Here is a 26,172-nt window from a genome sequence, read left to right on the forward strand (position 1 = left end):
TTCTCTTAAAGTCGGTAATCCAAGAAATCTCAACTTATCTCATGGGGGTGTACAAATTTCCTACGGAAGTAATCAGGAAGATTCATGCGGCAATGGCAAATTTTTGGTGGGGGCAAAGTATTGATCGGAAACGTATACATTGGAGAAGCTGGGATTCAATGTGTACTCTTAAATGCCTGGGAGGGATGGGATTTCGTGATTTAACAACTTTTAACGAAGCTCTATTAGGGAGGCAAGCCTGGCGATTAATGACTAATAATACTTCCCTGCTAGGCCGAGTAATGAGGGGCAAGTACTACAAAAACTCGAACTTTATTGGCTCTTTTCTTGGCTATGGAGGGAGCTTCTCGTAGAGAAGTGTATGGGGTTCGAAGTCATTAGTAAAAGAAGGAATGCTGTGGAGAGTGGGCAATGGAGACAACATAAATATATGGGAAGATCCCTGGATATGTGATGAGGTGAGCCAGTTTGCAACGAGCACTCCCACTGAGGAAATCACAAAGGTGAGTGATCTCATTAACTTTGAGACTATGGTCTGGGACTATGACAAAATACAAGAAAATTTCAATGAAAGAGATACGAAGGGCATACTTGCAATTCCCTTGAGCACCAGAAGTCCTCCTAATCAGTTGACTTGGGCTTTCTCAAAAAACGGTGAGTACTCTGTCAAGACCTCCTATATGTTGGGGAAGGGATGTAATCTAGATGAGTTCCACCAAGCTTGGGTTGATATTTGGAAGGTACAGGTTATCCCAAAAGCTCGAAATTTTCTGTGGCGTTTATGCACGAACACTATACCTGTTCGTAGGCTCCTCAAACATCAACACCTTACTGAAAATGATTGGTGTCCTTGGTGTGAGAATGATGCGTTCTTTGATTGTGATCGAATTCACAACCTTTGGAACAGATTAGGCTGTGAAGAGATGAAGAAGGATGCTGCATCTCTATCCCCCTGTGAACTTATTGAAAGCTGGGGAGAATTGGCAAAGGAAGTTAAGGTTCGTGGCATATACCTGATGTGGGGTATTTGGGAAGACAGAAATAAGAAGATCTTCCAAGGGAAAGATGGCTCCACTGATTTGCTTATGACTCGTGTGCTGAGATGGGCAGAAGAAAGCAAGAAAATGGAAGAAGCTTTGGGCAGGGCTGTTGCGTCAATCCCTTGCACAAGTCCTAACAGATGGGCTCCCCCCCCCCCCTCTGGTTTCATTAAAATCAACACAGATGCTTCGGTTACCAACGAGGGCTGGGTTGGTATGGGTGTAGTGGCGAGGGATAAAGAAGGGTCAGTTATATTCGTAGCCTCCAAAAGAATAAGGGCATGGTGGTCGGTCGAAGTAGCGGAAGCAAAGGCGATAACCTGGGCTCTAAACTTGGGATCAAAGTTCGGACACAACAATGCTATTGTTGAAACTGATTGCCAAGCCATTATCACAAAACTCATGAGGGAGGAAAGGCACAACACAGATCTGGATATGGTGTTAAGTGATGCTATGGCTCAAAGTACACGGTATAGTAGTCTACAATGGAGCCATGTGAAGAGGTATGGAAATACGGTGGCTCATAATCTTGCAAAAATTATCCCCTTTGATCCTGAGCAAATTTGGTTTAATTGTGTTCCCCCTACTGTTTCCCACTATGTAAGGATGGATATTTTTGCTATTTAATTTACTGATTAGCTTTCTTTCAAAAAAAAAAAAAAAAAAAAAAAAAAAGTAACGGAGGCAATAAAATAACACTTATCAATGATAATCAATAATACCAATAATAATGAAAAAACTTAGTGTTACGGAAGAGAATTTTCCAAACTAAATTGGAAAAATTAATTTTAATAATTACAGCTTTGACCGATTTACTCTAAATAATCCGAACTATTGATTATCCTTGAATAATATCAACTTATATAAGTATCTTTCTAAAATAATCCGAAGTGTTATTTTTGTTGATCTCACTGTTATTGGAAACAGAAATAAAATTCGAATTACTCGTATTATTAGAAAATACCCTAAATAGGTTGAGATAATTTCAAAATAATAAAAACTTGAAATTATTTAAAGAAAAATTAGTCAAATTTGAGATTATAACAACCAATTTTTCCAAATAAATTCATCCAATTTACGTATTAATTCATGATTTCTTGATAGACTGAGTAGCCAATTAGTGATTGAACTGAGGACCTCTCCATATATTTAGTGGCGGACCCACATGTAGTCATTGTGGGTCCGATGACACACTTTTTTTTTTTTTTTTTTGTTTTTTTTAAATAAAAAAAAATTTTAGATCAATTTCACACCTTGACTCCTTCCTCTCTCTCTTCCTAGAAAGCCAGAACACACAAACCACACAACTTCCATTTACACGGCTTCCTCTCTCTCTCCTCCATTGAAGCGTACTCATAATTCTCCATTGAAAGGGCTTTTGAGCTTTCTCTCCTCCACTGAAGCAGTCTCAAAGGTTAGATGCTTCTTTTTCTTTAATCATTAACCTAATTAAATTAATTTCCACTATATACTCAATTTAGGGTTCTTCGAAGTTGGATAATTGAATTATTGGTTATAGATACTCGAAGAATTTAACATAATTTTTGGAGTCTAGTTTGATAATTGAGTCAATTTTGGTTGCTAATGTGTTGCAGGGTTTGGTTTGTGGAGCGTACTCGAAATTCTCCATTGAAGCGGCTTCTGACTTTCTGAGCTTTCTCTCCTCCATTGAAGCAGTCTTTAAGGTTAGATTTTGACAATCTGTTTGTGCTACTCAATAGCCATGAGGTTGGTGGTTGCTGTCTTTTGGCAGCTTTCTCTGATGAGACTGGTTTTCTTTTCTTCGTTGTTCCTTGTTCGTCTCCATGCGAAAGCTGTAGCTCAGACCACAGGTGCGACTCAATTGACATGTGGGGTCTGCCACTCATGCTGGCCATTTCCATAAACTGGTTCAATTACTTTGGTTTTACCCTCTTCAATGGGGGCTAGGGGCGGATCCAAAGTGGGTTCATTGAACCCACTGATTTTTTGAAAAAAAAATAAAAACTTTTTTTTTTTTTTTTTAAAAAAAAAAAAAGCGAAATAGGTTAAATGAAATATTTGTGTAAAGCTGTAGCCTAATGGTTTTTTTCACATCCCATCACACAAGAGTTTGTGGGTTCAAAACCCATAACTCACACTTTTTTTTTTCTTTTTGTTTCCTGTTTTCCTCAAGACTTAGACGGAGCGTTTGGCAAATGAGAATGAGAATTTGGGGAATATAAGGTGGGAGTGGGAATGGGAATTAATAGGTGGGAATTCATGAGATAATCCCAATCCCTTGTTTGGCATATTTTGGAAATAAGATTGAGAAATTTTAAATCCTATGTTTGGTATGTGGGAATAATAGAAGGATTAAAAGCATAATTTACAAGATTACCCTTTACATATTAAAAAAGTGTAATATATGTCACAAAAGAGGGGGTAATATTACCTTTTTAACAATTCAGTGAATTCCCCCACAATATTACCTGCCCTCCAAGTAATAAAATGTAGGGAATACAAGCTAATTATTCCCAAGCCTATTCCCATTTTATATCATAATTCCCACCATCCAAACATGGGTTTATAAAGATTAGGGATTATTATTCCCATTCCCAACCCATAATCCCACTTACCAAACAGCCCGAGAAGGTACGGAGGAGAACGCAATTACCTTCTCAGCTTTCCTCTTCCTCATTCCCCCAAATTGCAAAACCCTAACTTTGGGGATTTTTTTTGCTAAATCGTTGAATTTCATATGCTAATATACATTACGAATTGGGGATTTTTTGTAAATCGCTGAAGATTGGTTATAATTCGCTAATTTACTTAAGTTCTCAATTTGGGGATTTTTTTCGCTAAATCGTACGGCAGACGACCAGGTTCCTTGCTCCACCGACGTCCGACGACGACCACACGGAAGACGCGTCGACGCCTCTTGCCTCCACGAGTCCACGGTAGTCTGGTGAGCTTGCTGCTTCCCAGTTTCGCACTTGTTTAGTTGTTTGTTGTTAAGTTGTTTCTTGTTTGTTGATTGTTGCTTACTTAATTGTTGATTGTTGCTTATTGCTTGTTTATATGAGTTTACATACTGCTAGTTCAAAAATGCTAGAGTGAAATGGACAGATATTATTACAAAAGGATGCTGATCAGCTTGCATTATTATTTAGATATGGACATATTGTCAATGTTCATTAAAAAATGTTAGGTTCAAAGTTAACTTAAGGCATAATATAAGCCAATCCCAATTATACAGAAGAACCTAATTATTTTCTAAACAATCAGGATGATATGTCATAAATACAAATAAAACAAGATTGAGAAGACCAAACTAAAATCACTAATAATTAAGCCATTAAGCAATAATTCATCATTTATTTAAAAAAAAAAACAAACAGTTCAGCCAAAATATACATATTAATAATAATATTAAAAAAAAAATATTAGGAAAAGAAAAAAGAGTCAAAAATTCTTTTCAAATTATTCTCTGCCTTTTAGGAATCTCGAAGAATGCTTCTGTAATTTTTATTTTTTTTTCTATTTGTATTGTGTAATCTATTTGCAATCCATAATTTGAACTTATGTACTGTATATTTAATTATTATATTTTTGTTCCTTTGTTAATTATGATTCTGAACTTCTGAAGTTTCGAACCCCCTCTTTGGAAATCCGGGAGACGCCACTGATGGGGGCTTTTGTTTAGTTTTGATGAAAAAAACAATCGCTGCTGGGAAAAGGACTATGTTTCTCTTTGCTTTCCTCCTCCCTATTTTGCGTCTTGGCCTATTGCTATGATTCCGACTAATTTACATTGAAATGGTTAGGTCCAAGTAACGACTCCTTTCTACTGTTTTCTCCCCTTTTTATTGATTGAGTCTGTGTGCAAGTTAAACTTTTGGCTACTGGAATAACAGTTAAATGACTTGGTTAAATTTTATGCTTCCTGAGTCATCTTATGGGAACTGTATTTGTGACAATCTGAATTATTAATTCCTCAAAGAAGTTTTTGTCGTAAAGGGAAAATAAGAGGAAAAACTTGACAAGTCCTACTCCGTATTAAATTAATTAATCTTCTGAAAATGTATTTGTGAGATGTATGACCATATTGCACTGAATTTCTTACGAGGTTTGTATGCATATATGAACTCAAATTTGCCAACTGGATTTAGCCTAAATTTAGTATCCTATTTCTGAAATCTGCTAGTACTTGATAGCAATTTTCTACGAAACTTGTTGAGACGGGAAAGTTTGAAACTCATGATCGAGTCTACTTACTTTTGAAGTTAGTGTTGATGTTTCCCGTTGCAACGGCAAGTGTAGAAAGAGTATTTTCCAGAATGATGCAAGTGAAAGATAAATTGCGTAATAGCATGGGAGTCAAATGTTGAATGATTGTTTGATTACTTATTATCTAGAAAGAGATTTGTTTTATAATGTTAGCATGGATGATATTGTAAGTCGTTATCAAAACATGAAAATTCGTTTGTAATATGTATTTGCATTACTTTATGAAATGAACTTTTTTATGTATTTTTTTTTCTTCATTATACAAGCTTTGATTATTTTTTGATATTTTATGCGGTCGATGGACGATGATGGGACAACCTATTAATCAAATCCTGGATCCGCCACTGCATATATTCCTCTCTTTCTGTTTCTCTGTAGCAAGTATAAAATGGCGGGTGTGACGGGAACCCTAACAAACACAGCACTACAACATAGCTTTAAACAGTTTACACTCTCCAAATTACGACAACTTCATCAACATAGAAAACTTCATTTTCATCTTAATTTTGCTAATTTCTCCACGACCCAATTCAATTCTCACAAAACCCATTCAGCAAATGTGGATAATTTGATTGTTCTTGGGATTGAAACAAGTTGTGATGACACCGCTGCTGCTGTTGTAAGTCTTTGTCTTACTATTCTACTCTGTATTTGTTTTATTTACTTTGGGTTTTATGTTGTTGTGCCAAATGATATATGTAGAGCTTTATAAATAAATATAATAGCTACGAGTTAAAACAATTACACCAATTGACGCGTGATTATATAAATTATATATAATGATAATTTTGATTGTTTGAGTTTCAGGTGAGAGGCAATGGAGAAATTCTTAGTCAAGTCGTGTCAACTCAGGTATAAATGATACTTCGTTTTTCACTAATAGTTTTTATGGTCGAATTGTTTGTGTTTGTTTTTATACATTTTCTTGTTGAGTGGTACACATGCAAATTTCAATTATGCAATTGACATAGTCAATAGTCAAAACTAAGATAAGATTAGATTTCTAATACATTTGTATATGAGCAATTGTCTGTAATTTTATTCATTCTTCAGCTTAATTGTGTATGACTCTTGAAAGGGTCTGATGAGTTCATGAACTATCAATTTGATTACTTGGTTGAAGAGTTGTTTGGCACCGGCACATTGAATTGGCAGTCTGTATTTTAGAATGTTGGCCGTTGAGACTAGGGAGTGCTTAATTGCCTGCTATGTCACTTTTTTATACGGAGTACAAAGATTGCTTCAGTGAACACCAGAGTTATGTGAATGACGGATGATAGGGAAGGAGTATAGGCTAAGTAGCTTTCTAACAGCTGATAAACGCTTATAATGGAATTGTATTGAATGTACTTATGACATAGGTTTTTCTTTTTTCGTTGGTTGCTGATATCACTCGCAGTCTAGCGCTACCTTTGGGTTGTCCTTTTTTGATTTTGACCCTATTAATTTGTTAATGCATTGTGGTGTCTTGCTTTATAGGGGGATATTGCATAATCATAGGTCCTTAAATGGAAGTTGCTAAATTGATAACCTTCTTTTTACTAATATATTTATTACAACAAACTTCGTTTTATATAAGGAACATGAGTGTGTTTATCTACTTGTCTAATTCTTTATTTTTATTTTTTGTGCTGATCAAGGCAGATCTGCTTGTCCAATATGGAGGAGTTGCCCCAAAAATGGCTGAAGAGGCCCATTCGAGGGCCATTGATTGGGTACATTACATCAGTCTGACTAGCTTCCGTTGATAAATAAGTTGCTGTTTGCATTTCTAAACGTAAAATGAAAATGACCTGCAGAATTGCTACAGAAAATTTGGAAACTTCTCTTTGCTTCTTTTTTCAGTCAACCTTCTGATATGCTTTCTTGTGAGTCATTTTGTTTTGTGTATACCTTCTTGTTCTTGCAACAGCCTTAGTTGCCTAAATTCCTATACTAGTTATTGGTGGTGGGCTTGATCCTGTATTGATATATGGACTATGAAGATTGGAGTAATTAATGAAGGTATGAGATTTTGAGTTGTCAAAAAGCTATTTATATAACCTCAAGTCTATGTTAGGTATCAAAAAGAGTCTTTAACTCCAAACATTGTGTCTTAGTAGATATATAACTTTAGTGTATTGATAAGACTCTTAACGATTCTCATTTATTGAGGTTACTTCTCATGTAACTGTATCTGATATCCATTTTTTGTGCTCCTAAAGTCAAGACAGTCAGAATATTATGGAAATGGGTGGTGTTTGATTGCTGAAGTCTTGACTCTTGATCCTCCCAAACTTCTACAGTATTGAGCTTTGTGCTAGGCAACATCGTTTTGTTGAGAAAAGAAAATCTGCATTTTACAACTGTTCTGGCAATTGCATCCTATAAGCAAAACCCCCACCTATCTGTTATTGATGGGTTGTCATAGTTAGTTGCCTTAGTGAGGAGGCACTATATAGTAAGGCTACGTATTTTTCAACTCCCACACCCTGTTCATGGAGAAATTCCATGTATTGTAATTGTATGAGTCATTCATCTAGGTTCTCAGGTGTGAGTATTAGTTATGAACATGGCTTAACTAAAACTGTTGCATGCAATCATCTCAATGTTCTTATTTATTTTTTACCTTCCTCATCCGCAGGTTACACAAGCAGCACTTGATAAAGCAAATTTAACCGCTAAAGATCTTTCCGCAGTCGCAGTTACTATTGGTCCTGGATTAAGTCTTTGCCTACGTGGTAATGTATTCGGTTAACTATCTGTGTGTTGTTTTATTTTGGTGCAAATTGAAAAATATCTTATAGTTTTTACATACTTGAGAAATGAGCAATCTGGTTGATGTGTTGATTATCAGGTTTTTACATACTGTCTGGTCCTGGACCATGGCTTTGCTCAAGTGATTTTTTTGGTACTAACAGTGAGGAGATGAAGATTCTGTTTAGGTCTTTTTTCACATTTTTTGGGTTTATTTCCTTCTTTACGCTGATGTAAAAAGTTTGGAATAGTCCAGGAAAATAAAAACTTCGTACCACAATGCAGGTTGCAGTCTCGTTGGGATTGAGTAAATTTTTTGTGTGGGGTATGACGTGTTTGAGAGTGTGTCCTTGTCTTCTCAGCTGCTAGAGAGTCTTAACATGAATTTTGTGATGTAGTATAGAGTAGGTTAACGTTTTGCTCTACCGAGGTGCCTGAATTAATTCAATCTGCGCCTGTAGTAGTGATTTTCATTTGCCGACTTGTCAAAGAGGGAGAGGGTTTCTGTCTATGATGACAAGCCTAAGCAGTTTGGTTTCTATACTCCAGTATGTGTTTTGTCTTCTAAGTTTTTGGATGTGGTTTTTCAATCTTATTTATGATAACTTTTGTAATTATCTTACTAAGACTGAAATTTTCAGAGTTCATTAACTGTCTGGTATGGGTTGTGTCTATGTGCTTAGGTTTTCTGGCTTTTTATATATACTGAAATGATCATTAATAAGTTCCAATGTCCATTAACGTTTCAAATATTTATCCAATAAGGTTCCAAAGGCAAGACATGGGAGTATGAGTACAGATGTGGTGACTCCCCGCTTCTATGTTAATTTTATCATCTTAATGACTGGCTGAATGTCGACTGGCAGAATGTCAGTCATACCTTGTAATTATTTTAACTCCCCTTTCTCTGTCTGTTTTTCATTTTGGGGAAAAGAGAGCAATGATGGAAAGAGAAGACAAGAGTGCTCTACTTATTGGCCATGATTCTTGCAAGCTGCATGGTTCAGAGCTTTAAGGAATCATATTTGTAAAAGTATCTGACTTCTCTTTCTCAATACTGTAGTTGGTGTCTGTAAAGGTCGAGAAATTGCTCGTAGCTTCCAGCTGCCTATAATTGGCGTGCATCATATGGAGGCCCATACTTTAGTAGCAAGGTATGACTGACAACCCTGCACCAAAATATATTGCCTAATCTGATATCAATCCGCCTATCAATATTTATTCCTTAGTATTTGGATTTTAAAGAGTTTTAATTGTTTAGAACCTTGTTTCTTCTGCGGTTATTAAAAGCTACTATTTGTTGGTTGCATTTCTTAATTTTTCTGGTGTTCAGGTTGACAGATAGAGACCTTCAGTTTCCCTTCATGGCTCTGCTCATTTCAGGTAATAATGATCACTTAATATCATTTTTACCTTTCTCTTTAATTGTGCTATTTTTTGTCATTATGAGTCTATAACTCCAAGTAATATTATGAGCTTGAGTTTCAATGCTGTTTTCCGTAATTCCATGTTCCAGAAATTGAATGATCTTTCCAGTTTTCCAGAGTAATGATAGGATTTAGAGTGCTAACAACAATGCAATCAACCCACAACAATACAATGAACAACTAGCAAGCAACCAAGAACAAGTATGAAAGATTCAAAGCAAAGATAAAGGAGACGATGTTACCATGGGAAAACCCGAGAATCAGGAGAAAAAACCCACCTTGCACTATGGAGTAATATTAGATGATGAATGAATGGATGAATACAAGCATGAATAGTATGATATTCAAATGCTCTCACAAAACCTCTTTTAAACCCTCACTTGTGTTTAATATTTTGTGAATGAATCAATAAAAGACACAAGACGACATATATATAGTCTAGGGATAATAAAGACCTAAAGCATGAGAATAGAACACGTGTCCAAGAAGAATTCGCAAACCCGCAAACATCGAAAAATCCGAGAATGGATACTCCTCAAAACCCTTACTCTTTCTCTCTTCTTTGTGCGTGTGTTTTCTCAGCTGAAACTTGGCTTACTTGGTGGCTTGTTAACCACAAGATATTACCTCAAAAGCTTCCAAGAGAAACCACATAAATAAGCCTCAAAGAGGACTTACAAAACTTAGTAAAATGACTTGAAATGGACCAAATTATTGGACCCAAAGTAACACTCATTTTACTACCACTTGGGCTGGACCCATAACATCTCGCTAGCACCCACTTATCCTTGTCTTCTAATTGTTATTGTCCGCCATTAATGAACAGGTTGAAAGGCAAATTTGATGGTTTTTTTAGTATTGTTAGTTATGGGATAATGGAGGTCAGGTGAGTACTAGATGACTTGAAACAAATTACTGTACCAAAGTGGCAAGAGTTATGGCAAACAATGAAGCTTAACAATGGAGTTTAAGCTCTGATTTTCATAAACAAACTCTGCAATAAAAAAAAATATATAAAAAAAAGAGACTTGTCTTCTTATCTCTTGATCAAAAATTTTCTCCCAAATTTCACATTTTCCCAATTTTAATTTTTTTGGAAAATTTTCTGGAATTATAAAAATCTGGGTAATTGAATTTCCATATTTTAGCAACTGGGTATTGATTAAAACAAGTATTTGGGATTTGGGTTATTGAGAATTCAATAAAAAATGACTTCAAAGTCGGGCATTAATTATTTTGGTCAGATTTTTATTTTTCCTTGTTTTTAATTGTAAGTAACCTGTTGTTGAAGGTAAAAGGGGGGATGGCCTACTCCAGTACTCTAAGTGCAACATTGTAAACTTCAGTACCTTGCCTGCAACTTTTGGGCAAAGTTTGGTACTTGATTGTGGTGTTTACTCCTGCAATTTGATTTGTGTTTTACATGTCAATGTTATTTGTTTTGCTTTGCTTTCCTTTGTTTTTTTTCCCCTCTTTTTTTGACTAAGTGAGGACTAGATGACATAAATAGATATTGGGTGGTGTCACAGGCCATAGCAGGTAATTCGTTACTCTAGTTAATTCATGTGCAGAATGATTATTTTTTCCCCTTACACATGCTATATAAGCTTCTTGTCATGTTTACAAAATTGTTCAGATTCAAATTTTTATGACTTCGAGCAATTTTTTCATGATATAGATCTTTCAAAACATCTCAAAGAGTTTTAATTTTCTTTTTAGGAGGACACAATCTTCTGATTCTTGCACATGGTCTGGGCCATTACATACAACTTGGAACGACCATTGATGATGCAATTGGTGAAGCATACGACAAGACAGCAAAGTGGCTTGGCCTTGATATGAGGAGGAGTAGTGGTCCTGCTATAGAGGATCTTGCCCGAGAGGGTGATCCTGACTCTATAAGATTCAAAGTTCGCTTCTTTGATTTTCTTAAACATTTTCCTAGTCACTTCTGTACAATGTATACTTTAGGTTATCCATAAACCATATTGTTGGGCTGTATTCATCACCGATTCTTGTTTAACTTATTTATTTATTTATATTATCAGACTCCAATGCTACATCACAAGGATTGCAACTTTTCCTATGCTGGTCTGAAAACTCAAGTGAAGCTGGCAATTGCATCAAAAAACATGTAAGTGTCTGCACCTGCTAGGGACAAGGTCGTTCACATCTTGACCTTCCAAGACTCTCCCTATTGAGAACCAAATTGGGTGTTGTTATCTATTGTATGTATCTCTTGTGCTTTAGAGCATGTCTTCACCTTTAATGGATTTCAAGTGTGACTGCGTGAGGTTCCTGCACCTTGTTGCTAAAGGGCCGGTAGAGGTGTATGTGGGGCCAATGGAAAATTGGAAATTTACTGCCATATCACAGTTGCTGTTGCTCATTAAAGTTGCTGTTGCTAATTCTCCTTTAATTCTTGTTTAAGTTTGCTTCAGTTTTGGCTAGATCATTTTCTTGGTGTTGCTCGTAATATTAATGTTCAATAGCTACTTGACTGATAATAAACTTGATCTCCCGTTGCTGATGAGTCTTGGGCTGTGTGCAGTGATGCTGAAATTCCCCTTTCCTTAGCAAGTAGCCATGAAAGAAGCTCTAGGGCTGACATTGCTGCTTCTTTTCAGGTTACTACCATGTAGCAAACATCTATTTCTGTTTTTCTATCTTGGTGTATCTCTCTCCCTACGTAAAGGGGATCTTTGTGTAGTATTTTTTCATTTGCTGATGCTCTTGGGGAAATGCTTTATGCAGCGAGTTGCAGTGTTGCATTTGGAGGAAAGATGTGAAAGAGCTATCGAATGGGCATTGAAAATGGAGCCATCAATTAAATGCTTTGTAATTAGTCAATAGTTATTCTATAACTTGCTACTGAAATCTATATTTTTGATTCTCATCAGAGATATTATGCAGGTTGTCTCAGGTGGCGTAGCGTCAAATCAATATGTGAGAGCAAGACTTGATCAGATTGCCAAGAATAAAGGCCTGCAGCTTGTTTGCCCCCCACCCAGCCTTTGTACTGACAATGGTAAGATACTCTAGCTGTCTCACATTATAATTCACCTCTAATTTATTCCTTAACCATGTAAAGATGAACGAAACTATAAGATCCAGACAGGTTGAATAATTTAAGACTGGTTTTCCCTCCTTGAGTCTGTAAGATTAACCCAATTACTTCAAAAGGTGTCATGGTTGCTTGGACTGGCATTGAGCACTTTCAGATGGGAAGATTTGATACACCACCACCTGCCGATGAACCTGAAGATACAGTGGTATGTCTGTGATCCTGTATGTATCATAATAAAAGCTTCTTACTGTTGTCTCTACGATTGTTTTTAATTGAAAGGGAAATCATTTTCCATAAAATCTGGTTTGTAAAGTTGTAATGTTCTTATGCTTTTAAAAGTTTTCTGCAAGGTGGAAATTGTTCGTCTAAGAAAGGAATGCCACATCTTCTTCCTTATCCCTCACCTTCCTTCGCTCCTCTCCTCCATCCAGGCATCCACTCCCTCCTCTTTCTCCTTTTTTTTCTAACTCTTTTAGCAATGAACTAAGGAAGGAAAAGAAGTTTGAAACCTGATTTTCATTGAATATAGAATTCACTTTAAATAATGGTTTCCTGGGAACTAAACACAGCCTATTTATATGCCTTGTTTTACTGCTTACTGCAAAGTCACTTTCTGAACTAGCAGTTAGCTGGATATAACGAAAAGGATTTTGACCCTGCTTACACCTTTGCTTGGTATTGCAGTATGATCTCCGACCTAGATGGCCGCTGGGGGAGGAATATGCTGATGGAAAAAGTGAGGCACGCTCCATGAGAAAAGCCAGGATGCATCCATCTCTCACATCTCTCATCCAAGGCTCAGCCAAACAACTCTTGTAGCATCACATGATCTCCCAGTTTCTTCATTATGGTAAGTAGCGATGCTTTTGAGGCATCTGATGCTGCTGGGTTTCCGTTAGGATGCAAGAATGCTGTGCTACGCTTATCTGCAGGAGTCATCCTTAACCATTCAGTCTAAGAGTTGACAACTGTTCATATTACAGCATTAGAACTGTAGATCTTCATCACTCATATTTTTTGTATGTACTGATTTTTTTTGCTTATAAGTGAAATCCAATTTTCAAGGGCAATGATAGTTCTAAAGATTTTTTTTTTTTTTTTGTTTTACCCTGCAACCTTGAAGCCATCTTTTCTTAAATTTGAAGCTCCTAGCAATAGGGCATAGGCAGCTTAACATTCCATTCGGAAACAGTAGTTTGAAGGTGAGCAAACCTTCGAGGAAAGCTACTTGCTCATTTATGTACTTATAAGTCAAGCAGCTAACACTATCAGTTTATCACTAGAGGTGACCCTATCACTTATAAGTCAAGCACATTACTAAGGTGACCCTACTTACACCTTTGCTTGGTACTTATAAGTCAAGCAGTGTGATTAAAATGTGATTTTCACACACTAAGCACATTTTAATCACACTGCTTTACTAACAATAGTCCTAGGAATCCATACAGGCTACAACAAATGATTCCCAGCCTTCCAAACACGGTATATCATAGCGGTAAAGGCAGCAATACAGCATTGTGTCCAAATCTTTGACCTCGAACAAGTTCTGCTCCAAACCTTCCTCATTGAATACTCACTGTCCCGTTCTTTGCATCTAATCCACATCCAGCTATGATTTGACTTGACTTGACTTGCTAGTCAAATTTGTGCGAATGAGAAAATAATATAACCTATTATACATTGCAATGTACAACTAATTGTATGATTAAAATTGCCTACCTTATACTCATAGCATCGTATGGGTTTTGTAGTTCACATATTAAAGTGATTTACATCGAAAAATCACCCCTTTAAAATTATAGAGTTCTAGTAAAAATTTACTTCCATCATTAATATTATATGTAACCTTAATGAAAAATTAGATTATGCTAGGAATATTATTTAATCAAATTGCCCCTTTACAAGAAATACTACAGTATCAAGAAAGTCTTAACCTAGTGGTACATAAATCATAAATTCAAAACTTCAAATCCTCTTTCCATTTGTATTTGTATGGATTTATGTCGTTATGACTCATCAAGAAAGTCTTAACCTAGTGACACTGACACGATAAGGTGCACTTATTTTCTACTGTATCATATTACCTCCATTTTTATTTAGTTGACACCATTCTATTTTCATGCTTGCCAATATACTATTTTAACGATTCATATTTCTAATTCCCGACATTGTAAAATTATAAAAAGTGGATATTAATAAAAGGGATATTCTATTTGGTGGCCTCGTGGTTTTAAGAATTCTACATGGAAGAGGAACTTTTTTTCAACTCTCTTTAGTGACACTGTGGTTTCACATAATTGATTTCAGTGGCCTAATAATCATTAAATGGGCTAACCAACAACAAAATGGCTCACTTTTTTTTACCACATTACATAAAAAGAATAACCTACCCTTGAATTAATTGATTCCCTCCTTTCCTTAAATGGGCACGCCATTTCTTCCGTATGCTCGACATTCTTGAAGAAATTAATCCCAAACCCTTTCCTCTCCCTTCAACCTCCACCAAATCCCAAAACCTAGCCTCCACGGTGATTCTTCTGAAAGGTTCTCACCATAAATTTTCGTGGAGTTTCTTCAAAGAAGAGGGGCGCAACAGATGGAAGTTTTAATTGGGTAAAATTATATTGTCATAATAAGTGAGATTATATGGTTACCACAAGATAAGTGAGAAAATATGGTCTGATTATATATTTTTTTATTATATTAAAAAAAATCATATTAGACCTGCTCAACTATGGTAGTCAAATTCTTAGAAATAGTTCAGTCCAGTGTGAAGAATAAGAGAATTCTCACCTTCAAGAACTGCCATTAATAGGATTGTATATGAGCTTAAGGTAAATTACCAACCAACTACACCAAATATACTTGTATATAAACCAACATAATACTCCCTTCGTTCATTATTACTCAAAAGTGTATGTACATCGTCCACAACATAATCTCACAAAATTTTTATTTGTTCATTCGGAAAACTGATTGCAGATTATTAAATTAACCGGTACAAGCGTACAATTGGTTGTAGATTAAATTTGTCATTATGTTACTAAATTATGAACAAGGGTGGAATGACCATTTGCAAATAAGAATTGGTAAGAACTCTTTTTTTTTTTGTTAATAAATTATGAACAAGGGTACTAAATTATGTTTAGAGAGTCACAAAGGCGGGGTGAGAATCGATCACATGATCTTCTAAAACCGGAAGGGAAACTCTAACCACTTGAGCTATTACTCACTCTCATGATCTCTTTACATTACTCTTTTTTTGGCTAATAATTAATTACTCTTTAAATCAATTTATGAACATAACAATGGATTTGAAAAAAAATAAATAAATAAAAAAACTATATCTATTGCGAATCTCTTTTAGGATAAACATTACCAATTAAGGAAACAAATCTCCTAATACTTGTACACAACTGGATATTCTGGATTTTAGTTATTTTTAAGTGCAATTCATTAGGCACCAACTTTAATCTTTATTATTCTAACCTTTATTAATCTCTTTAAAACCTTCCTATGTCTCATTTTGTTAGAGTAGAGAGTCACAAGGACGGGGTGAGAATCGATCACATGATCTTCTAAAACCGGAAGAAAAGCTCTAACCACTTGAGCTATTACTCACTCTCATAATCTTTTTACATTACTCTATTTTTGGCTGATAATTAATTACTCTTTAAATCAATTTACGAACATAACAATGGATTAAAAAAAAAAATCTATTTATTGCGAATCTCTTTTAGGATAAACATCACCAATTAAGGAAACAAATCTCCTTATACTTGTACACAACTGAATATTCTGGATTTTAGTTATTTTTAAGTGCAATTCATTAGGCACCAACTTTAATCTTTATTATTCTAACCTTTATTAATCTCTTTAAGACCTTCCTATGTCTCACTTTGTTAGTCATTTAACCATACTTATGTTAGTTGATGTCAATGTTGTTTTATCGTCTCTTCTCCTCATTCTTTTTATATTGTACTCTCGGGCTCTCAATTGTTAGGATTATTTTAGGTTGAAGATAGTTTAATTTCTTTGGAAATTTGTTGACTATTGCTGAGCTATTCATTATTTATTCTAGTTTTTGTTGTTAGCTTAGCTTTAATATGCTACATCAAGAGTGTTGTAGTAAGCTAGTTTGAGTTTTTTTAGTCTCTTACTCTTTTTATAGTGTTTTTGAGTCAAGTTAACAAAAAGTTTGAATCGATGTATAAATGTTATGTAAAAATTGTCTAATTTTTATGTTGGATGCATGCATGTTGTCCATGACCAATCTCAAATATGACAATTTCAAGACAACAATCTCCATATATATACACTAGAAAAATGCATTACATTAAAGTTCATTCATCATTCCTAGTGATTTATAAATATAATATCATCTACTGTATATATTTAAATATTTTAGCGTAGAAGTATGTTATAGTTTTTAGATCTGATTTTGTTTAGGAAAATGTTGATTGTGATGTTGTATGACTTTTCTACAATGCAAATTTACCTTTTCAAAAAGAAAAAATTGGTATTACTCCGATAGTTGATATCACATTATTATGTCATACTCTGTCAAATTCATATACTAGTAGGTGATTTAACAAACTAATAAAAATTAAAAGATTGCATATTTCACTTTTCTCAAAGTATACCACGTCTATTACCAGAAAAAAATATTTCATATATCAAGAGCACAAAACAACACACACCATGTCACACGTACATGTCGTTTAAATGCTAGCATGAGTGCTTTGTGCTCCAGGGTTTTAGTTTGAAGAGATAAGAGAATGATGTAGCCTACCATTATGTATAATCTTGGTCCTACTCATCCCTTAATGAGCCCTATGCATTATAAAGTGTATGAGTGTTGTGTGCATAGATCCGAATGATGTATATGACCACAAAGGATGTCATTGACAATTAGTTTATTTGCAATCAACAAATATTTTGAATGTATGTATATAGATCATTCTTCAATTGAATACTACTTTATTTATTGGTCCAATATTTTTTTGAGGGGACTTTATTGGATCAATATAATTAAATGAACAGTAATAATGTAAGATCATATATAATTATGATAATAATATGGACCACTTAATACAAAATGACATATAATTAATCAAGAAATCATGAAATTTGCCAAATTTCCTACATGCTAGTTTGATGTGGGTCATAAATTCATAACCATGCTGATGAATCCTTTTCAATTAAATTTATATTATCTAATAAATCTTATAAACCATGGTAATTATAATGTATGGTTTTAACTCATTTATGTTCTTTTTAGTGTCATACTTCTGTACAAGTAGGCCACATTAAAGTAGGTATAAATTATATGGGTGACTTTTACCCCTACACCATCAACTGTTATAGAATGTGATCCTATCAAATTAAAAGAATACTGAGAATCTTATCCCATACCAACTACCAAGTAACCAACAATGTGCAGCTGTGCTGCATACAGCTATTTTGAGTAATACTTATCCACAACAAATTTACAATAAGAATCTAGATATAATAATGGAGAAAAAGATGACAATACATACATTAGAGAGACCATATTGAAGCACAACCAATACATTACATAAAACAACGTATTTTTTCAAGCAAAACACTTTCCTTAGCAACAAGGTGAAAAGGCAGTGCATAAATATATTTTCTATGAAATACAATAACAAGTGAACATAAACTGGTGGCAACTTTTAAGGAATAAATGTTGCAAAAGCAATGCAAACCAAAATATGCACAAGACCCTCCAATACTGAAACATTTGGACAAACCTTTGTACACAAATAATCCAGCCTTATAACATAAACATCATTCAAGGGTTTAATTATAATATGTTAATATTCATTGGATAAGTAAATTAGTCCTTAAATATATTGCAGAAACAGTGGTGTTTCAATGTAGGACTTATTTTTTTGTTTGAAATGAGAATGTAGGATTGATCTATTAATGAGCAGAACATATTTATGCAGCTTGGACACTTTGTGATGTTATAAATCCCTTTATAAAGCCTATCACAAACTTGTTCGAAGAACTCTTGTGTTCACTTGAGCTTGATTTAAATCCCTTTAAAAGTTGCCTTTGGGGTTTTGGCGGAAGTTCAATGGGGTCTCAAAGACGGGCTAGCCGGGCCTCGTGTTTATTTATCGTGTGCTTGGGGAGTCGGCAACATGTTTTATTATGTGCTTGTAATCCCCCATAATTTTCTGTAAATTTATAATTATACATTATTATAGTTATACGAATAATTTTTTTTTTTATATGTATGTATATATATATATATTATGAAAGTTACTCTAATGAGAAAATTAGTATATTTTATTATCCTTATTTTGGACTAGCTACTCGTATATTTTTCTAACCCATTATTTCGTAGCCCAACTTGAATCAAATTTCAATCCTAAATGAGCTCAAATAAGCTTCAATACAATTCCTAACTCTACTAAGATTAGCAGGGGCGGTTCTTGGCCGAAGCGAGGTGGTCGACGGAACAGGGCCCCCAAAATCTAGATATATGTAATTGAGGTTGGTATAATATCATGAAATTGCAGTTGGAGTAGTGGTTCAAGCAAGTATGTTGTGTATACGAGATATCAGGTTTGATCCTTTAGGCATACAACTTTTTAATTTTTTTGGGAAATGAAGTGGACAACAGATCTTTCCTCCCAAAAACTTTTCAATCTACCATTCTAATTTCCAAAAAAGACTCTACATCTTTTAAAACTCTATATTTTTTTTTATTTACTTTCTACTATTATCTTCATTTTCTTCAATTATTCAATTAATTTTCAATTTTTTTTCATCTCCCAAAATTATATTTCCCGTATTAATTCATAATTTCAACGGTTAAATTTTCAATTTTAAGATGAAATTAATAATTTAACCGTTGTTAATCTCCCAAATTAATTATTTAACCTTTAGGCATACAACTTTTTAATTTTTTTGGGAAATGAAGTGGAGAGTCGATCTTTCCGCCCAAAAACTTTTCAATCTACCATTCTAATTTCCAAAAAAAACTCTACATCTTTTAAAACTCTATATTTTTTATTTACTTTCTACTATTATCTTCATTTTCTTCAATTATTCAATTAATTTTCAATTTTTTTCATCTCCCAAAATTATTTTTCCCGTATTAATTCATAATTTCAACGGTTAAATCTTCAATTTTAAGATGAAATTAATTATTTAACTGTTGTTAATCTCCCAAATTTTCCTATATATGCATTTTATTCTTTTACAAATAAAAAAGAAATCTTTAAGATAATCTTAATTCCAAAATTCTTTGCAAGTATTGTGAGTATGGCCTATAGCTAGTAATCGGAAAAAGTTTCATCACAAACCTCTTCGGATTCAACACCGAATACGGACATACGCCTGCGGTATATGTTAATGTTGATAATATCATGCGTTTTAATTTTCAGTTAAATTTTGGCAATTATTATTTATAAATTACTAATACGATTTTTTTATTTTGTTCGAAGAACTCTTGTGTTCACTTGAGCTTGATTTAATTAGTCTTGTCTCATGATCAACTTATCAAATTTTTAGAAAATCTAATTTAACTATGCCTTTCAACCCAATTGAATAACTACATAAACATTTCATTGATATGCTTTCTTGTTTGGAAAATTGGTCAAATTTGATATCAAATACGGACTATTACCTTTTTTTTTTTTTTTTTTTTTTCTCTTTTTACAAACTACAATAAGTAATCCCACTAGAAAGATTGATCAAATTTGATATCAAATATCACTTTTTTTTTTCTTTTTTACAAACTTTAATAAGTAATCCTACTTAATTGAATTATAATTAACTGGAAAAAAAATATTGTAGACTTTTGTGTTTTAATTACTGTGATCGATATATTTGAAAGTGGACAAGTTAGTCCACCTATATTAGACCTGGCAAATGGGTCGTTCGGGTCAGGTATGGGTTGGCTCATTTCGTGTAGTTAACATTCGGGTCAAATATGGCCGGGTCGGATCATTTCGGGTTTTGTATATGACTCGAGTCACGTATCAGGTCGAGTTCGAGTCAGATCATTCTCGGGTCAAGTATGTTTTGGTCAAGTCAAAATCAGGTCAGGTTATGTTCGGGTTATTCCATTTGTGGATCAAGCTCAAATCAATAATTTTATATTTTGTTGATTTTATATCGTTACAAGTTGAGGATGTTATTGTAATTTTCCAAGCAATTCAATTGATTGATTTTCAAAACAAATCCAATGGCATATACTAGTATTTTATCTTACTAACCTATAGTATCATGTCCCAAAATGAGACGATCAGATGAAAAGAATAACATAAAACTAACTAAAATCTATCGTTAATGGCGTGGCTATGCCCTTCGTTTTAAAGTAATGTGGATGCTCATCTAGCTCCTTTCTTTATGGGGTTGGGGCCTGGGGGAAGTGGCGAGAAACCACTGGAGGAGCTCGTTTGGGCTGCGATAAGACAAGTTGAGGGTATGTGGGACGTAGGGTGTATTATGGTAGAGGTGGTACGTTTTGGGCTCTTGGTGGCTAGACGCATGGGTGCTAGATGTGACACAAGTATGGTGGAAGGTGATTCAAGGTGATTCTTCTGTGTGTGATGCAATCAACAACAGTTCAAACGGTTGCTTGCCAATTTAGTTAATTTATGATGATATTAGTTTGTTATCTAAGTATTTCTTCTCATATTCGAACAGTAGGTAACATGATAGTCGACCTTATTGGAAAATGAGATACTTGTGGTTGCTCATAATTTGTTTGTATGGATCCTTTTACGCAGAGTCTAGTACTTTTAGCATATTTTGATTTATAAAATTCCAACCTAATATATTCCTAAAAAAAAAGAAAGAAAAAAAAAGCCTTTCTACCTAAGCTGAGTCGAGATGTACATTTAAGTGAAGGGATTTTTCATTTGGTACCATTACACTTTGGGAATTTTTATTTAGTACCCAATTTTTGTTTTATTCCACATAGTATCAGAAATGAGGTTATTCGCAAGAAAGTAGGAGTGGCAGACATTGCATATAAACTAAGGGAAAATCGTCGGCGTTGGTTTGGGCATGTAAGACAGAGACCCGAAGGTGCTCCGTACGAAGAGTGGAGGAGTAGGACCATGGAGGGGTTAAACGAGGGAGAGGGAGACAAAAAATGACTTGGTTGGAAGGAGTTAAAAAGGATATGAAGTGTATGGATTTGCATGAGGATGAAGCATTGGATCGTAAGGGATGGAGGAGGAAGATTTATGTCGATGACTACACGGAATAATCAAATTTGGTTCATGTTAGCCGACCCCACTTATGGGATTAGGGCTTTGATTGATTGATCCACATATTATCATTGTAATTTGATTTATTATCTATCATAATATCCCGTTTGATAAAATATTAATGGCATTTGTACTATGGTCCTTTTTTAAAAAAAAAATCAATTTAAAAGTTTGATAGTTTAAGGTCACAATAACCTTCAAAACTTTAACCTGACATTTTTTTTTTGCGCAAAATAAATCAAAATATGCAAAAGGGGGCATTTTTAAGTTGTTTTTTTTTTTTATTTTTTTTTTGCTAACTTCGACCTCAAATTTGAACCTTAAGGCTTAAACATCCTCTTAAAACCTTAACCAAGCAATTTTTATGACACTCAAATCAAAGATTACTGTGAATGTGTATAATTCTCCTTGATTAGGTTATTCTCATCCAACAATATTTATAGAGATTACAACCTAGCACATGAGTTAACCTCAATATACATAAGGATTGAAATCTAAAAAGAAATTGGATACCAAATGGTAAAGCCCGAAGTATAATGGTACCAAATGGAAAATCCCAAAGTACAATGGTACTTAATGGAAAATCCCTTCAATTAAATATCACATTTTATTCTTTTTTTAATCACTAAGGTGGCTAACGCACTCGCTATAGCTAGTCATGTCCTAGAAGTTGTTTGTAGAATTAATGAAAGAAATTATATAAACAAATATTTTTAGAGATATAATTGTAAACACACTATTTTTAAGAGTATAAAAAAGAAAAACAATAAACATTAATTAAAGCAAATAAATAAATAAACATTTTAGAGAATATCATCAACCAAACACTATGCATAAACTTTTTAAAAGGTAGAGATTCATGGTTTAGCAACCTCGGCCATTTCTAACCTTTCTTTAAATATTTTTAGTCAAAATCGTTTATTTGGTGTCCTTAAATCCAAAACAGTTCATTTCGTGTCCTTAAAATCATTCATTTCGTGTCATCTTTATAAAATCATCCAAACCTGATTATTTTGGTCCATAATATGGGTCCAATAATTGTGTAGTTGGACGGGGCTTGAAAAGAGTTTTCCAACGATATATTATAAGCCCAAATTCGAGTTCTAACGAGGAAGTTATGACCAAAATACTAAACCGAGCCCAAACAAAACCTTACCTACGACCCAATGACCATGTAGAGGGTCCATTATCCTTAAACATCATTCATAAAACCCTTAGGATTTATTATTAGCTTCTAGAATCCGCTAGAAGGTTCTAATTTATCCTATTTTTGAAATGATAAAAATTTAAGAATTTTACTTCAATTCGGATAAAACACTTATTTTTCAATAGGTTTAATTCTGATAAAACTAGAATACGTACGAAATAACGATTAACCCAATTTGATTGGAATTTCGATTCCGTACAGATTCTATCTTCCCAAATGTATCGCTGAACTTTGCTTATATCGCGCAGCGATATAAGTATCGCGCTGCGATATAGCTGGCATTTCGCGATACAATATGTTTTACTCCAAGTCGAATTCTTACTCTTTTTATGATCTTTTCCCTCGTTTTTCTCTATAAATAGAGGTCATTTTCCTCTATTTTCATTCACCAACAATCATTATCTTAATCCCTCTCTAAGCTATAAGCTTCTCTCTCTATCTTTCTTAGCCTTAGCCTAAACACATCACACACCATACATCCTTTGCCAGACTTGAATACTCCACGCCCTTCACGTAGTTTCCATCGACCTCGACGTGAAAGGTTGATAGTTTTGAGGGTTTGGTCCCAAATCCATATTTCAATTCATATTTGATTTATTTGTTTGATTTAATCTTTCTTGAAGTTACTAACGTGTGTATTCTTTTGATAGAAAGAGGAACGAGACATCAAAGTGAGTAGATCTACTATCCTTATTCCTCGTTTTTGCTATAGAAATCATGCTTAGAATATTATTTTAGTTCCTAGTATCATGTTAGGATGTTTTTATGATTCCTAGTATCATATTAGGATGTTGATTATGATTTCTAGCATCATGTTTAGGGTGCTAATTATTATTTCTAATATCATGTTCAGGCTAAATTTTTTATCTTTATTATTTAGTGACATGCTAGGGTTTGTTATTAATCCGTTTAGCATAATGACTAGGATCTTGTTAATCATGTTTATGATGAGGATTGTTGTGTCAATTAACTTTTATGTTGTTTGATTATTCATGATTTATTGTTATTGTTTGATCATGCCTTTTTTTTGTAGGTTTAAAGGGAATTTTTTGTAGGTTTAAAGGGAATTTGTATTTGAAATCACGTTTAATAAAATAATTAATAATTTGATTTAGGCTAATATGATATTAATTTAAGTGATCACCAATAATAGACTTATTTGTGTATTAAAAATCAACCAATAATAGACTTAGATTAAACAAGTTTAGGGCTAACTTGTTGTATGTATGTTGATAGGAAAGCGCACATGAATATCATAAGAATTAAGTAGAGGCCGATTTAGGACGGGTTCAATCTCTTTTAGGTTGGATTCGTACCATCATCACCGAATATCCAGTCATGGTTCCGGACCACTATGGAATTAGCGATATCTGTGATCGTGAATGGGGTGTAACCTTCACATCATTGAACGGTTTACAAGTTCCTAAAACTTGTTGGTGACTCTTTTTTCTCTAGCTTCCTTGCCTTTGGGCCCCACCATGCTTAAATGCATGATCACAACGGGGCTCAAAGTTGATGTTTGAAATATTCGCTACATTTCTAGAGTTTATTGTTTATATTATAAAGTAATTCACTATGTTCTAAAGCAGTATGTTATAGGTAAGTCCCTGATTTACTATGTTCTAAAGTTTATAAGTAATGTTCTAAAGTTTTCTCTTTATGTTCTAAAGTTTTCTATGTATCTCTCTCTTTATTATTTAAAGTTTATTTTTATATTCTACAGTTTATTTTATATTCTAAATTTTTCATTGTATGTTTTAAAGTTTACCTTCTAGTTTTAAATTTTACTTTTTATGTTCTAATGTTTACTTTCATGTTCTAATGTTTTTTTTTATTTTTTTTTATTTTTTTTATGTTCTAATGCAGTTGGTGTTATTTATCGTTCTGCTGAGGTTGGTGGATCATTTAGTCCTGGTGGTACCACTAAGGAATGGATTCCAAGTGTTCCTAAGGAGTTAAAACCCAGTGTGGGTTTGATATTTAAAGATCCCGAGGAGGGTCTTAGTTTTTACAAAGCATATGCAAATGCCGCTGGGTTTACTTCTAGGAAATCTACTACTAAAAGGAAGAAGAATAACAAACATGTAATTACTTTTCAATACGGAGTTTGCAATAAGGAAGGTTTCAAGGCAATAAGAAAACCTATTGCTCGACAAACAATTGATGAAGAAGGAAAAGTTCGTATTACTAGGAAACGTTTAGTCATTCGCGTAGGATGCAATGCTCACATATGTATGAGATATGAGGACGGAAAGTATGTTATTACTCATTTCAAAGAAGAACATAATCATCCTTTATATACTCCAAGTTGTGAAAAATATCAGAAGGATAATAGAAAATGCATATTATGCATAAAAAGTTGATTGTTGATAATTCAAAGGTGATTTATTCTTATGTGCTAAATAATGTTTTCTTTGTTATGATTTACTATGTTCTAAAGTTTATCTTTAATCATAGTAATTTTTTTTTCTTTTTTTAAACAGGTAAATGTTGGTCCTGTGAGGTTTTATACTATGATGAAAGAATTAACTGGATCACATGATAATGTTGGTGCATCTAAACAGGATTTCAAAATTTTTTTATAGAGATTTGAAAGCTTACATTGACGGATTAGATGCCCAAATGTTTGTGGATAAATTTCAAAATAAGAAATTGCTATGGAGTGCATTTTTCTTTGACTATGATGTTGATGAAGAAGATAGACTTTGTAGAGTTTTATGGGCAAAAAATATGCACTTTTTGGTGATATGATTTCTTTTGATACCACATTCAAAACAAACAGGTGATGTTCTAAATATATACTTCTTTTATATTCTTAACTAATATTTATTGTGTTCTTATATTCTAAATATTTTACTTTTACATCCTAATTTTTAAAACATATGTTCTTATATTCTAAACATTATGTCTTGTGTTCCTAAACAAATATCCATCATGTTATGATGTTCTAAACATATATGCCTTATGTTCTTAAATATATCCATCATGCTCTTATGTTTTAAACATTATGCTCTTGTTTTCTAAGCTGATATCTATCATGTTCTAATGTTCTAAACATTATGTCTTGTGTTCTAAACATTATGTCTATATGTTCTAAAGTTTACTTATTAGGTTTTAAAGCTTCACTTTATAATCTAAGTTTATTTTTTTATGTTTTAGAGTAATTCACTATGTTCTAAAGCAACTATGT

The 26,172-nt window shown here is 33.8% G+C and overlaps 1 protein-coding gene across 4 annotated transcripts; it reads left to right on the top strand.

Moving 5' to 3' along the window:
• Positions 1 to 2,251: 2,251 nt before the first annotated feature.
• On the top strand, positions 2,252 to 13,611 carry LOC110707206 (probable tRNA N6-adenosine threonylcarbamoyltransferase, mitochondrial). Of its 4 annotated transcripts, XM_021885209.1 has the most exons (16): positions 2,252 to 2,454; positions 2,636 to 2,725; positions 3,876 to 3,966; positions 5,667 to 5,907; positions 6,096 to 6,140; positions 6,929 to 7,003; positions 7,912 to 8,008; positions 9,088 to 9,178; positions 9,358 to 9,407; positions 11,171 to 11,361; positions 11,500 to 11,585; positions 12,003 to 12,078; positions 12,206 to 12,289; positions 12,365 to 12,479; positions 12,635 to 12,723; positions 13,203 to 13,611. In XM_021885209.1, exons 4-16 carry the CDS (start codon positions 5,677 to 5,679, stop codon positions 13,335 to 13,337), a joined length of 1,365 nt encoding a protein of 454 aa, XP_021740901.1. In that variant the 5' UTR covers positions 2,252 to 2,454; positions 2,636 to 2,725; positions 3,876 to 3,966; positions 5,667 to 5,676; the 3' UTR covers positions 13,338 to 13,611. The 4 variants fall into 4 exon arrangements, 3 of the variants coding, with proteins under 3 accessions (XP_021740901.1, XP_021740900.1, XP_021740899.1); XR_002508438.1 differs by lacking the exons at positions 2,252 to 2,454; positions 2,636 to 2,725 and adding an exon at positions 12,858 to 12,949 and having other exon boundaries at positions 3,012 to 3,966; positions 13,203 to 13,335; XM_021885208.1 differs by lacking the exons at positions 2,252 to 2,454; positions 2,636 to 2,725 and having other exon boundaries at positions 3,022 to 3,966; positions 4,648 to 5,907.
• The last annotated feature ends 12,561 nt before the right edge of the window (positions 13,612 to 26,172 follow it).

This window comes from Chenopodium quinoa, unplaced genomic scaffold (genome assembly GCF_001683475.1).
Source record: "Chenopodium quinoa cultivar QQ74 unplaced genomic scaffold, ASM168347v1, whole genome shotgun sequence".
In the NCBI taxonomy this organism is placed as follows: domain Eukaryota; kingdom Viridiplantae; phylum Streptophyta; class Magnoliopsida; order Caryophyllales; family Amaranthaceae; genus Chenopodium; species Chenopodium quinoa.

Excerpts from the sequence above, each read along its gene's own strand:
- LOC110707206 (XM_021885209.1), top strand. The coding sequence starts at position 5,677 with ATGGCGGGTGTGACGGGAACCCTAACAAACACAGCACTACAACATAGC. Across the intron at positions 12,290-12,364 it reads AGCCATCAATTAAATGCTTT|GTTGTCTCAGGTGGCGTAGC; the intron begins GTAATTAGTCAA and ends GATATTATGCAG. Across the intron at positions 12,724-13,202 it reads ATGAACCTGAAGATACAGTG|TATGATCTCCGACCTAGATG; the intron begins GTATGTCTGTGA and ends TTGGTATTGCAG.